General features: G+C 42.3%; 1 protein-coding gene across 1 annotated transcript in view; it reads left to right on the top strand.

Moving 5' to 3' along the window:
- alk (ALK receptor tyrosine kinase) overlaps positions 1-14647 on the top strand; it is a 397773-nt gene that overhangs the window by 687 nt on the left and 382439 nt on the right. Inside the window, exon 1 of the mRNA XM_032499965.1 lies at positions 1-984. This exon is cut by the window's left edge and continues 687 nt beyond it. Coding sequence (XP_032355856.1) covers positions 216-984 — 769 coding nt within the window. The 5' untranslated portion in view covers positions 1-215. The remainder of the gene's footprint in view (positions 985-14647) is intronic.

Genomic DNA, 14647 nt, shown 5'->3' with positions numbered 1-14647 from the left:
AAGGGAGGACAGCAACAGTCAGTTGCAAACAGATGTAAAACCCTGTTCCATTCATCTTGCCACGGATGCGCACGGGAGAAGAGGCGCAGGACCCGCAGGATCATCGATTCGCACTTTATGATCTTGCGCTGCGTATGTGACAAGAGCAGAGAGGAAGCGGTGAACGGTGGGATTAAGGGTGCTTCTCCTCAACGAAAGACTCAAATTATTTAACCATGAACACCAGGATATTGTTTTCGCTTGTTTGTTCTGCGGCATTTTTCGCTGGGCTGCAGTGCGCCTCGCCAAGGGCCACGGCGGGGATGGATCTCCCCACCGCCGACTTCAGCAACATCAACAGCGGCGGCGGCGGTACGAGAGGCGGTACCAGCGGGGAAACCGGGAGCAAAAGAGACTTGAACCAAACCTTAAACTCCAGGCTCAAGAGGAAAACCCTGGCTGTGGATTTTGCGGTCCCCTCTCTGTTGCGCTATTACCTGGCAGAGTTCATAAAGAGACCTCTGAACGGCGACTGCCAGACTTTTAGTGGATGTTACATGGTGCGCGCAAATTTGAAAATGCACTGCATACCTTTGCAGAAAACCATAGCCACTTTTGTGGACTCTATGTCTGCTACGGAATCTGCACTGAGGAACGTGTCTGCTGATGGACAGCTCCCCTTTTTCCGTGAGCGGCCGCTGTCCAAAGTTCTGAAATTGGGCTTGACGAAAGCCAGCAGAAAATCAAACCAAGTTGTGGTGGAAATAGGAGAGGATATAGTGAGGACGGGATGCGGGGGGCTGTCTGTGTACGAGGAAGCCCCGGTGCTCACTCTGGAAATGGACCTCACAACTATTCTGGAGTGGTGGTTCGGCGCAGAGGGGGGCCGGCTCAGGGTCCGGCTTATGCCCGAGAAAAAAGCGCAGGTTCCCGCGATAGAGGATCGATACACAGCTGCCTTACGCGCTGCAGATCCCCGCCTCTTCCTTCAGATATCCTCCAGGGGTGAGTTCCCTTTTTTCTCTCTCTTCTCTCCCTCCCTCCCTCTATTTCTCTCACACACACACTTTTTCCAATGCTGTTCCCAGGCTCACACGCACTCACATGCATCAGCAGGCCTAATTCATGTTGCTCCGTCACGGCTGTGATCTGAGTTCTGCTGTGATTAATGTTTGATGTTGAATCCAGTGTGTCCAAAGATGCGTGCTGCTGGGGCTGGCTTTATTGTTGGACAAAACGGGTAAAGACATGTCAGCACGTGGAGGAAAACCAGCTATTTTTAATGGGCTGATGGGGGGGACAAAGTGTGTGTGTGTGTGTGTGTGTGTGTGTGTGTGTGTGTGTGTGTGTGTGTGTGTGTGTGTGTGTGTGTGTGTGTCACAGAGAGATACATAGCATGTTGATTTTATTCCCAAACTCTCTGATAATATCCAGTGGGGATCCATGCTGGCTATATGCAGCATCTTTAAAGGTTTTTATCGTTCTAAGTTCTGAAATGTTAATCATTTCATTTGCAGGGAAAGAGAGGCCTCATTGCCTGATAATAACGCGTACATTGCATAAGGTCTATATGCAATTATATTCAAGGTGGAAAACACCCCAGCAGGGCTCCCATCTCTGTTGGTTTCTTCTTACCTTCTCAATTCCCCGAGCCAACCCTTTGCTGAAGGAAGGTTGAAGATTTAAAAGAACAGGCTTTATTTTGATTAGGCACAAATTAAGCCGTTATCTCAGAGAAAGCTTTAGCACTCAATACTCGAGGGTCCTTCTCTGGTTCTTTTGAGCATCGGCACAATCAGTGTAATTGCTTAATCACTTTGATGAGGGAGGCTGGCCCAGAAAAATGCAACAGAACCATCAGACAACAACAAAGCAGAATCCCCCCCCCACACACACACACACGCACACATACACACAACCCCCCCACCTTGCAGGCAAGTGTGCATATAGAAACACATGCAAACAGCAACTCAAAATGTAGATGCAATGTATTTTCATTACATTTGTCGTTGGTTACTAGTTAGGATTTTGGTTGCATTTTTATAAAAAAAAAAAATACTATACTTTGTTGTCCCGTGGGAAATTGGTCTTGACGATATATAATAAGACAACAATGTACTTTAGGACAACAAAAAATAGAGATCATCCACTAGTTGAGAAGATATTGCACAGGCCCTGAAATAGAGTGTTGCACATGCCCCATTATAAAATCAATCAGGCGTGGTACAGGAATTGCATGAATAAAATAATGCAAATTGAGGATTATGTTTAAATTAAATGAAGTGAAACACAAGACAAGATCTGAGTAGAGAAAATGAATGGATGGAACATTCCTCCTTTAAGGGTTACAGGACTGTTGTCATTAGGAACAGAGACTGGCAGAAGTCTAGACTTTGGCCTAAACACCACAGGTCGACTCCACTGACACCATGAGCCTCTAGTCTATATCTACGTTCCGCTTCCAGGGTTGCTCCGGTGCCGCAGATGTCTGTTTGCCTCCGCTTTCTTTGTGTTGGAATATTTTTAACTCTGGTTGATTTATGAGGACTATGGTTAACTGCTCCTCAGATCTCTGCAGGGTAAATCCAGACAGCTACCTAGACTATCTGTCCAATCTGAGTTTTCTGTTGCACAACGAAAACAACTTTTTGAGCATACACGTGTTCCACCAAAACAAGTTCCTTCCCGAGGCTATTTTGGCAGCTGCTCCGTGCGGAGCTTATTGATGATTGTGATTGGTTTACAGAAATGCCAATAAACCAGAGCATGTTTTTCTCCCATCCCTGAAAGCTGTGTGGACTAGCCAGACCCTCTTCTGCAGCACTGGGGAGGAAGGTCTGGCAATGCGAGACTATAAGCCTCACACAGCCTTACCAGCGCTTCCTACTACTTTACACACTTTTGATGCAAAGGCAGACACCAGACCCCAACCCCCTCTCTCTCACACACACACACACACACACACACACACAATGTATTTTTTCGACCCTGTACATACTCTTTCTGCCAGTGACACACACTCCCTCCTCCACTAAATATGACTCAACTCAAGGCTCCAATGTGTGTTGTCTCCCTCTATCAGTTCTTTTGCACCCTGAGTGGCTGGTGTTTGGCATTTTTCAGTGTAATGTGCATGCTACACTTGTTTTCGCAGCCTCCGGTAAGATGCTGGCTATTAGCATGAAATAAATACCAGCCATGGCACATAGAATAATTTGACAATCAAGCAAACATGCTTACGGGAATCAAGGCATTAAACTCTGCACAGTAGATTTATACTTACTCGCCCTATGGGAGAGATCATTAATGAGAAAATGCTTCCATGACTTATAGTGTATGAGAGGGGAAAACATTGCTGGGCAGTTGTGATAAAGAGTTGACCTCTACTTTATTAACCTGTGTTGTGTTCACCAAGCGTTGCCATAAATAGGTTGCATAGAATCATTAAATGATCTCAGCATTAGAATCAGGAGGAAGTGGGTACCCCTGATTCATTAACTTGCACATACCTGCCGCCGAGCACTTTTTAAGAGTGTTTTCTTAAAGGTGCCCAACAGGATGGGATTGAAGCCCTGCAGTAAATAATACTATCATGCTTGAGAGGAACAACTGTGTACGTTCGGGCTCGTCTTCCCGTGTTTGCCCCTCAGCTCTGCCCCAAGTGCAAACACACACTCTCATGATTTTCTATTGAGCGTCCCCAGTCTACCATTTCCTTTGAGAGGCTTAAAACACAATCCCACTGTGCGGATGTTTTAGCTTTTAGGCAAATATTGCAATTTCTCCTGAATCATAAAGAAAGTCAACAGTTAATTTATAAAGGAGGATTACACGCTTGGTACTTTGTTCACCCTGTGTTGCTTGTGGCTCTCTTTGGAAGAAGTTTCTCCTTTAAAGACGAATTTACGTTTAGTTCTCCACATACCGAATGATTTCACGTTTCTCCTCACAAAGTAGCTGGTGTATAGCCTCAAGATACTGAGATTTTAGTGAGGGTGTGTAAGAGTGAGAGTTGCTTTGTTTTTTAAGCCACATTATTGCTGAAAAGTTTATTTTGTTGCTTTTTGCAGTTTGTCTGTCAGCAGGACTACAAACTACGTAGACTATGAAACTAAGTGTGGGGGGGGGGGGGGGTTGTAGCATGGGCCACATTTTAGAGCAGACCCGAGTCATGGGGTGGATACACAAATTAATTTTCAATTTCCATAACATTGCGAGAGAGGTCATTTGTTCCTGCATTCATGTGGTGTCGCAATAATCTGAAAAATGAGTTCCTGAATGGGAGAATTCACACTGCATTAACATCGTGAGATAGGGCATGCCTTGGCTTGGCAGAGGTCTGCGCTCTCTAAAAGCCCTTCTAGTTTGAATGTAGGATTGCAACTAACGCCTTTCATTCTCTTCAAAAGAAGAAAAAAAAAAGCGAGAAATGTTGAAAAAAGCTATGAGCTTAAATTGGCTATAGTTTTCTGACCAAAAGTGAAAAAGTAAACAATACCTAAACAACAAAACTAATTGACACATTGCCTGAAACCAGCACATTTTTGCTGCATTAATGAGATACGATTAATTATTAAAATTGTAGCATCTGCGATAAATTAAATTAAATATATTGGCCAACAGTGCAGACTATGGCTTGATCTCTTTCCATTTTGCACGCTAAACCTAAAGATGGGTCTTTTAACATTCTTTTAAGAAATCAGATTTTCTGGTATTGCAAGACAAATTTCCATGTCTACGGACACTGTAGTGCTCTCTCTCTCTCTCTCTCTCTCTCTCTCTCTCTCTCTCTCTCTCTCTCTCTCTCTTCCCCATAAGACCAGGAAGGAAAAGTTCAGGCATTTTGTGTGATGAAGTTGGAGTGGTAGTATTCTCAAAGGCAGTAAATCAGAAGAGTAAACATTGCAGAGTGTGTGTAAACACTTTGGTGGGAACCCAGCCTGACTACAACAGCTCGATGACCAGGTGCACCTGTTGACATTTAATTTAGTCCATCCAGGTGGAAGACTGCAAAGCCACCGGAAAAGTGACACGAGTGCATGGACTCGTGGTAATCAATGAGACTCCTGACATTTAAAACTTGTATCAATCAGCTGCTAATGGAAAAATCAATAGGAAGTCAGAATGACATGCCACTGTATTATTTATGCATTACTATGATCAATTCGCTCAATGAGTCGGTGGTGTCCCGCGACACCCCGGCAGACTTGTGACGCCCTGCTGATCGATACTGCACGTTGGAGCAAGCATGATCAAGTGCATGTTTGTCGGTGTTAGCTGCACAGGCTTCACTTCAGGATGGAACGGTTGTAGTCCCAATGATGAGGCGAGAGAGCAAGGACTTCAAAATGAAATGGAGGAAGTGCTGTAGTTGTGTCACTATGATGAGTGTGTGTGTGTGTGTGTGTGTGTGTGTGTGTGTGTCAGATCCTTCATTTGGAGTAACTAGATTTGTTAATTTATTCCTTTTTACAAATATGAATAATGAGATCTTCACAACATCTGCAATCTAAACACCTTGAAGCGGTGCTCCAAAGTGAGTGCTGCTTGACTGAGCTAAATGAGCGCGGTGATATGATATCATTACCGCCAGCACAGTCACCACCTACACATCCCCTGTGCAGCACTTACATGTAAGCCTTCATGAAGCACTTTCTATTCTGATGGCCCAGAGTTCAGGAAACGACAATTCTCAGTGTCACCATGTCCAAGGTAGATGGTTGGAAATGAATGCCTTTTAATGAGATGCCGCCTGAACCTGCTCAAATTCATTTATGGCAGTCACATTCAACAGGGCTGCTGTCAGCACAATAAGGCTGATTCTTTTTTGCTTTAAGAAAATGAAGAAATCAATGATTTGGCTTGCCCCGAGCTGGTGAAATGTACGGCCTGGGCACCGGCCCTCACACCAGTTGGCTCCATCTCAAGAGCTTGGGGAACACAACTGTTGCCCAAAAGACAAGCTGTTCGCATTCTGTAGCCGGCAATACTAATATAAAATGTGAAATTATGACGCTTGCCAAATTGGGAGCCATGTACAAACACCTTGACAATGGAAACAGCAGCTAATGCCTTTTTCAATATCCCCCCCCCTGTTGTAGTTAATGCTTGTGTCACTGTTTTAAATAACCAGGAGTCGAGGTGACTTTGGCTTTGATTTGCCTTGTTTTCACTTCTTATACACCACTGTCCTTTCTCCCTTCTTTCCCCCTGATGTTTTAGTTATTTATGCCACTTTCTTGTTCATTCAAAAAAAAAAAACTGCAAGCTGCCTGTTTGATTAATGGTGATGCTTATAAGAGGCCTCGGAGCAGAAGTTTCACTACGAGCTAGGTGTGGAGAGAAAGGCATACTGTACAGGAGCTGAATGTGATCCTCACACCCTGAGATGCCCCACTTCCATAATGAGAGACATAAATAATGTGCATAAATGAGTGGTCATACCTTTCTGGAAGTTACACATGCTATGTGGTATTTTTTGTATGTGTTTGCCAATTTAAATGCCAGGATGCCCGGCCCAATTTACAGTAGCTCCTTTCAACCTTTTGTAAGCAAGCTGTGTCATATTTTGTTCAATTAATGAATATACTAGGAAAGGAAAGAAAAGAGCAATTCTGGTCACTTTCCACCTCACTCTATAGTCTACTCTAAAATGAGGTCCCTCTGTAGCCATCTGTGTTTCCTTCTGCTTGTCTCCTCTCTTCCCCCATTTGTTTCCTGTCGGTAACCAACCTGTAGGGAATTAGAAAGAGAGGTGAGGAAAGTGAATGAGAGCAAAATTAAACAGACTTGAAACCACAATTTCCCTAAGGTCTCATCCATAGTCTCATCTTCTAGGTTTGTATCTGAATTTAAATTACCATAAAATAATAGTAACAGCATATATTAACAGGAACTGAGTAAACAGAGAAATGTGAAGCTATGGGTATATGTTCGCCATAAATCACTTTGACTTTAAAGCCTTTATTACTGTACACACATAAAATGTATAGCTTGGTCTATTTGGAGTGGCAGTAGCTCAGTCCGTAGTGAGTTGGGTTTGCCGGTTCAAATCCCCACATGAACCGAGTGTGGGTGCCCCGCCCCCCCCTCCCCCGGAAAACTGCTGTGGGCGCCTGTCCAGCAGTCGCAGCCCATTCAACAAACTGCAATTTCTCCAATAGGGTGAATGTTAGATAGATAGATGAAGATATTGAACTTAAAACAGGAGTTCTTTCAGCCACTTGTGGGCAGTAGAACACGCTAAAAACTTGTTAGCAAGTTGCTAACAAACATTTGTCAATTACAAATCCAGCATGCATGAAGCATTATTCATTTGAAGTTGTTTCTCCTGTCGTTCGACAAATGTATGTCTATTATATAAATATAATGGTTTCATTTTGGTCTCTATGTATTACTGAAGAAATATGTGGCTCCTTAGCTGCTAAATGCTCCACCCACTAGTTGCTAACGTCTGTTTTCTGTTGGTACAACTTGAAACAAGGTTAATAAGAGCAGAGTTTGTGGACCAGAAAACGGATCCAAAACTAAAAGGCTCCATAAACCTGATGATGGATTGCAGGTGTTAATTCTTTCTAGGTTCATCACTATAAGTGACCCCTTTGACAATTTGATAGCTATTATAAAAAATATTTATTAGTTCAGCTTTGTTGATCGTGGAGTTGAATATATACACACAATATTCTGACAAGATGGCAGCACAAAAACCAAAAGAAAAGAGGGTGGACAAAGAAGGAAATGAGAAGGCATTTCAAGCAGCGTAACACACCATTTTCTTTCTAGTCCAATGAAGCACTACCACTGAGCTTTTTTTTTCTGTTGTCAGGCAGTCCTTGGTTTTCACACATCTTAAGGCAAACCCACATTTGAGCTAAATCAAACCAGTCCCTGGGACGTTAGCCACTGAGCACAGAGCATCAGACGGTAACGCAGAGAGTCTGAAGAAAAGCTCCGGACATTCACCTGGAGTTAAAAAGACATTAACAGATGTGGTGTTGTTACTGTACACACAGGCATGGCAGCCTTAGAGGAGCAGCCTGAGTGCTCTCAGGCCACATCCCCAGCTCCCTTTATGATCTGTAATGGGATTGTTGAGGAGCGCCAGCAGCCTCCTCATCACAGGACAAAACTCACATAATGGGATATGATTCGCTATGAAAGGGCAAAGAAGCGAAGCTTCTTACTGAACCCACTTATCCCTTGAACCCTCTCATCCCCACCCCATGCATGCATGCGTGCGTGTGTGCTTGAGTACATACGTGCATGTGTGCACATGCGTGTGTTGTGTGCACACGTGTTGGGGAAGGGGTGCACAGACAGAGATGAAGAGACAGCAGCAGTGCCATGAGAGATGTCTGTGGCTTATCGGAGCACGAACCCCAGCATGCTCAGAGGCCTTGACAGGCTCAAGGGATGGAAGGGCAACTTGTTCAGCTGCTGAGATTGCTGGAAGTGAATCCCGAGAGTTGACACCGCTGTTTTGAACTCACCAATGCCTCGAGGTGGCTTATCTTCTCAGCTGGAGCAGAGAGGAGTGCACTGATGAAAAGTTTGATGAAGTCTCTACTTTCACTCTTCTTTTTAGCTCAGCTATGCTTTTGGGGTTAAGTCTGGCTTTGTTAAGCAACAGTTGCTCATATCGGCTATCCAAACTATAAGTGTGTACATGTAGAGTGGCTTGCATAAGTTTACACACACAAGTTGATTAAAAAGAGAAATCTCTCAGGCATGGGGAACTTTCCATAAGATCATCTCTCAATGCAAATCGAACTAGCTATTAAGATAACTGAAATATCACCATGCCAATCTCTATGGTGAAGGGTATGTGATGATGCGGGGTTATTTTAATTCCAAAGGCCAAGGGAACTTTATCAGGATGCAAAGTATCCTGATCCATGATAAAACTGGCCTCTAAAAACAAAAATATGCCTGCCTCTATGGGAATTTATAATACCCCTGTATTTCAAAGAACATTTATTTATTTACAATACATTATTCATTCACAAAGAAAATTGGTTTCCTTAAAAGGTTGGATTTTCCTAAATGTTTTGAAATAAGGCATTAAGATGAAAAGAGTTTTTTTTATTCCTCTTTTTAATTAGCATGGGTTTGTAAATTTATGCAAGCCACTGTAAGTTTTTGTTTTTAAATAACCAATGCAAAACCAGTACATTTTACGTGTCAAAACTAATTTACTAGTCATGAGGAGCACTACTCTGTCTGTAAAAACGGTTGGGTTACGTCCTCTGTCTCGACCGTGGAAATAACAGGATTAATCTCTCCACCGTGGCTCAGCGAGGAAACAAAAATAGGGAATTTTATTCTTGAAAGTCCAACTTTAATACCTAGTCAGTTTGTCAAACTCAGACTCCTGAAGATTCAGCTTTGGCTGAACTTTAGAATTTGCCTTGCTCCAGACCTTTGAATCGGCCCGCTCCACCGAGTTGACTTATTCGTTTGGCATCGTGACATAAAACTGTGCTTTCTTGATTTAAAAAAACGATCGATCCGATGAGCACCGCAACTAAGGATTGGGCTTGTAATAGGTTTGCAAAGTGAAAAAAAAGTCCATGCTGGCATGGCGACACATCAGTGCGGACATAAAATGATTAAAGTAGATATGTTGGTCTTAATGATTGGTACGGGAAAATCCAATCCCCATCCCCCATGGAAATCGGTTAGAGTGAGATTACAGCAATCAATTACTCTTTCAATACACATGGGTCTTGGGTCAAGTTAGTATGCAGTCTGGATTTCATGTTTTTAACAATAATTCTATCCAGTGCAAGCAGATGTATTATGGGAAATTATCTTAATTTGAATATTTTGCTATTTAGTTGAATTCCTTTAGGAGCCGTATTCTTAAATATCTGCAAGGTCACCAGAAATACTGTGCAAACTTTTTTGATGACTTTGGTGATCTTTGCCATGTAATTTCAGAGTCATGGTATGGATGCCATTGTCCCCACTAAGAAAAAATAGTCTTTTCTAAGAGAAAATCACCATGGAGAAATGCCATGCTGGTCAAATGAATAAAGGAGAGTGTTGAAAAGATGAAAGTTGAAAGGCGAGAATTTATTTTTTTCCAGGTGAAAAAAGAAGGACTTTACATTTATCAAATTGCACTGAGAAATGCAAGACGCTCCTTCCTGTGTCAGTAGCCCTTGTCTTCTATCCATTTTAAGTCGTGCACTGAATTTGAAGTTACAAATATTTGACAGACTGTCATCCTGACAGATTTAGCATTTCCATTCATCACTTTTGTGTGTTCTTATATTCATATATTGTAAAGGGTGGACACTTACAATTTTGGCTGAAATACTGAACTGGCACTGAGGTTTTGCAGTGTATTTCCATTTGTGTGTGTGAACTGTGCAGAGTTGAAAGGTCTGGCGCATTTCTCATCTCTCTTGACTTCAGGCATCAGCATTTCAATTGTGTTTGAGTGTGTGTGTGTGTGTGTGTGTGTGTGTGTGTGTGTGTGTGTGTGTGTGTGTGTGTGTGTGTGTGTGTGTGTGTGTGTGTGTGTGTGTGTGTGTGTGTGTGTGTGTGTGTGTGTGTGTGTGTGTGTGTGTGGTTATTTGAATGTTGGAGAGGACCATTGTGCAGGTGCTCATATCAATGTGTGCCCTAGTGTTTTTTCATGTCTGTGTGTGTGTGTGTTCATTCATGTGCGCATGTCCACCAGGGAGCACTGGGGTGCTTTCAGGCAACACAAAGCCTCCTCCTTCTGTCTGTTCTTGCCGGAACACTGAGCTGGAGCCAACAGCTAGCAGCAACATCAGCAGTGCAACATAGGGAAAAAAATAAATGAGAATCAGCACCTCTGATTTTTGTTCAGTGCCAGCTGGACGACATCATGTTGTCCTTGCACAGAGTCCATGAAATTAAGCCACGACCCTGGCCTCAACACCCTTAACACAAACACACACTTTTTCTCGTCACGCACACAAACACAATTTTTTCCATGTACCACTGCTCCAGCCTGACCTTGCTTGGTGGTTGTTCTTGTGGCGCTAAGTAGGAAAAGAACATGGGGTCAAAACGAAGCAGTGCTGCTGGCTCTCGGGCCAGGCGAGGGGAATGGTTCACACACTGGGTGATGCTGCTGTTGATTGCCTTGCCGAGTTTTGCTTATCATAAGTGTGAAGGTTTTGCTGACCTGCAAATACATTCAAGATAAGACCCTGGTCTTCCATGGAATGAATTTGCCAGGATGCAAGCAATCACTGTGGGTGGACGCTGCTGAAGCTTTACAGCTGCAGAGGCTCTGCAGGAAGGCTCATCAGCAAGGTGCCACAGTAAATCATGAGCAAACTAGCAGTGGTTTGTCGGTCCAATTATGTCCAAAATTTGCCTTCTGTGGTCTGCTTTTTGACTGTAGGCATCCCTAAATTAGACACAGACTAGCTCTGATTAGCCAGATGTCTAGTTTTTTATTTTAGTCACATGCACTATGTTAGATAACATCTCGCATAAGCAAAAAAAGTAAGAAAAAAGTCAGATGTTTCAAGTTAGCCCCCCTTATTTCCCTTTACAGTCATCTGTGGTAAACTGTAGGAATGCAAATGTCGGATCCATCATGAAGTGATATCAGATACTTGTGGTGAGTTGGTGTCAGGGTTAGTGAATCAGCCAATATGTAATCTCACTGTGGCAAAACGAGCACTCTGAGAAACATACGATTCAATCTTTCATTCCCGCCTGTCTAAACTGTCATGTACTCTGGATCCACGCTTCAAATTTCAACAGGGCAAAGTCGCTGACTGACAAATATGAGAGGGTCTTTGACTGTCACCTTGCAGGCATTTCATTTAAAAAGAACACTTGGCTACTGCCCTATCATAGGAAAGATGGTGAATAAAGCTGCCTTGAGGCTGGCTGTGCTAAAAAAGAGACAGGCTTTAGGACAGATTATGTAAAGGTTACAAAGTGAACTTGGACTCTGACAGTTTTGTTTCTCCTTTGTCATTGTGAATTTCAGATCTTGTAACTATAATGTGACATGGATCAAGTTCCAATGTATCACAAAGGAACAAAATGGGACCAGAGAGATTTGGCTTTGCTCAAAGGCGTCAGTGCAGTTCTCACAACGATTCTTTGAAAGAGTGCCGAAATACCACGGGGCGTCGTTAAATGACACGAGTGACTGGGTCCATCTTCACACGGCAATGACAAGTCACGTAATGGACTAGTTGTGGTGACTCAGCCTTGGAACTGATGGCATGGATCTATGTAGTGTGACGGCTTTGACATGGTCACAGAGCAGCCCCCATGTGGTCAGGGCACCAGCCCATTTAGAAAAAGGCCAGTGTGGCGTGGAAACCAGCTACAGCTAATGACATAGGAGAAAGGAGAGAGTTTTTTCCCTCAGAGGTCGACAGGTTCTTGAATTGAAGTATCTTGGAACACAGTGTAGCTCCTTTCCCTTTCACCCCAGACACTTTAGTCACTAATAAGGAGCCATCCTCATTTAGCTATGCAATATTTACTGCGGGGTGTTCATTAATGCCTCTGAAGGAGCAAACATATTTACAACTAAAAAGAGTTAAAATTATATAGTTTACATTTCTGTGTAGAACCATAAAATATGCGTGTGCTCTGATATTTGGGTGAGGGCATAGTTATTCTTTCTGAGATGGGAGACATATTCAAGGTGGAGTGTCTGGAGGTCTCGTCTCTGAACAGGTTTGATTCATTTTAATGGGCATTTGTGCAGTTTTACATATTTCAGTATGACTCATGCTAGTGTGCTTTTAGAGAGATGTTACAATTAACACTTCTATTTAGAATTTACTGGTCAGATACCTTTCAAAACAATTCATGGAAATATGAAAATTTACCAAGACCAGGACATTTTCTTTACTTTCCTTTTGAAAATTGGTTGAAAAGACTGATACCAAGCTGTCTGTGTTAAGTACAGAACTGGAGGCAGGAGGTGATGAACTTAGCTTAGCATATAGACTGAAAGCATGGAGAAAAGCTAGCCTGGCGCTGTCAAAAGTAAAAACATGCACCTGGAAGTCATTGCGCCCATCTGTCTGCCAAAACAATTACAGTAATTAACTTTCAGGCAGGGTCGGGCTAACTGTTTCTACTTGCTTTCAGTCTTTATGCTAAGCTAATGATTCAGCTTCATACTTAAATGAATAATTCAACAATTTTACCCCCTTGTGAAAACCACAATTTACACTTTTGGTTTTTAAACACACCAGATACACTGTGTTAATGCGTGTGTTTTAGAAGAGGATTCTGTTACCTCTGGACAGCTTTCCAGCATTTGTGCTAAGCTAAGATAGCTAGGCTATCTATCTGAACAGATAGACACATAAGTAGAATTGATTTTCTCAACTAACTCTCCAAAACAAAGCAAAAAAGCATATTTCCCGAAATCTTTCTAATTATTCCTTCAACACATGGCACCATACAATCTGTTTGGGTTTGAGTAATAGAAAAGCGTCACAGTTCTTTTAATCATATTGATATTTAACCATCTACTCACCTCAAATACAACTGGCTGCTGGAATTAACTTTACTCCATCTTCTTCAGTTTATATCTGTTATAGCTGTCACTTCATCTTTTATGACTGATGGCTGTCAGCACTGTAATGACAAAGCTGAGGTTCTTAGGCTGCACCTTATTGTATTAAAGCCATTACTGTATTAAAAATTTAGCTTCAATAAATTCTGTGTCATCTTACCTAATCTTTGCTGGTCTGCTCACACAAGATTAATCTACCTCCTTCTGGATGTATTATTGCAGTACAAACAATTTTTTTATTTTTCATTTTACAATGATTAATGTTACATCTGCTGCTGAACCTGCTTGTAAACAAGTGAAATTTGGATAGCACCTTGGCATCACTTGTGGCAAGCCTCTTTGTAACTGTGCCAAACATGACAATGACAGATTGTGGTACACTTGTTAAATTAATGGACACCTTGTAGAAAAGCCTTTTTTTTAAATTATTCAACATTTTTGTGATGTTTGTGTGTGTTTGTTATTGTGATGTGGTCTGGCTTCTCCGTGGAAATACTTCAGCAGTGAATGTGTCGTGATGGCTGTGACAGCCAAGATTGAGGATTCAGGAGCTAAACACAAGGGGGCCAACTCAATTTAAAAAAAATGACATAAAATTTAAAAAAAATTATGATTGTAAATTTAAAAAATTACAAAATAGGAGGAGCAGAATCATCCTTGTGATTAGGCAGTTAAGACTAAGAGAGCCAACCGGGTCAGTCAGTAGCCTTTCGCCAGTTGTGGCCATGAGTAATTTATCTCCAGTCCAGCTGCTTCTTTAGTATTGAACAGGACTCAATCAGGCTGATGCTGAATGCCAGCTGGCTTTTAGGGCAGTAAAAGAAAAAAACAAACAAATGAAAAAAAAGAGGCCAAATGAATGGATACAAGGAGAAGTGAGACCCAGCTCTTACTCTGATTAAACATCAGGGCCATCAATGGGAGGAAGCCATTAGAGATAGGTTGTATTGGCGTTGTGGCGATCTGTGCTTCTATTTTAAAGAAAGATATGGCAGCACAGAGAGGTTTTTGTCTCTTGTCCAACACCATGGATGTGTTTGGTCAAGCTCAGTGAAAGGAAAATAGCTTACAAATGTATATTGAGTTTCAATTCATTTTGTACAAAAGAAGTGCACAGCTGTGGTTGAA

Source organism: Etheostoma spectabile, chromosome 20 (assembly GCF_008692095.1).
Source record: "Etheostoma spectabile isolate EspeVRDwgs_2016 chromosome 20, UIUC_Espe_1.0, whole genome shotgun sequence".
In the NCBI taxonomy this organism is placed as follows: domain Eukaryota; kingdom Metazoa; phylum Chordata; class Actinopteri; order Perciformes; family Percidae; genus Etheostoma; species Etheostoma spectabile.
This window is presented reverse-complemented; position numbering and strand designations above follow the sequence as displayed.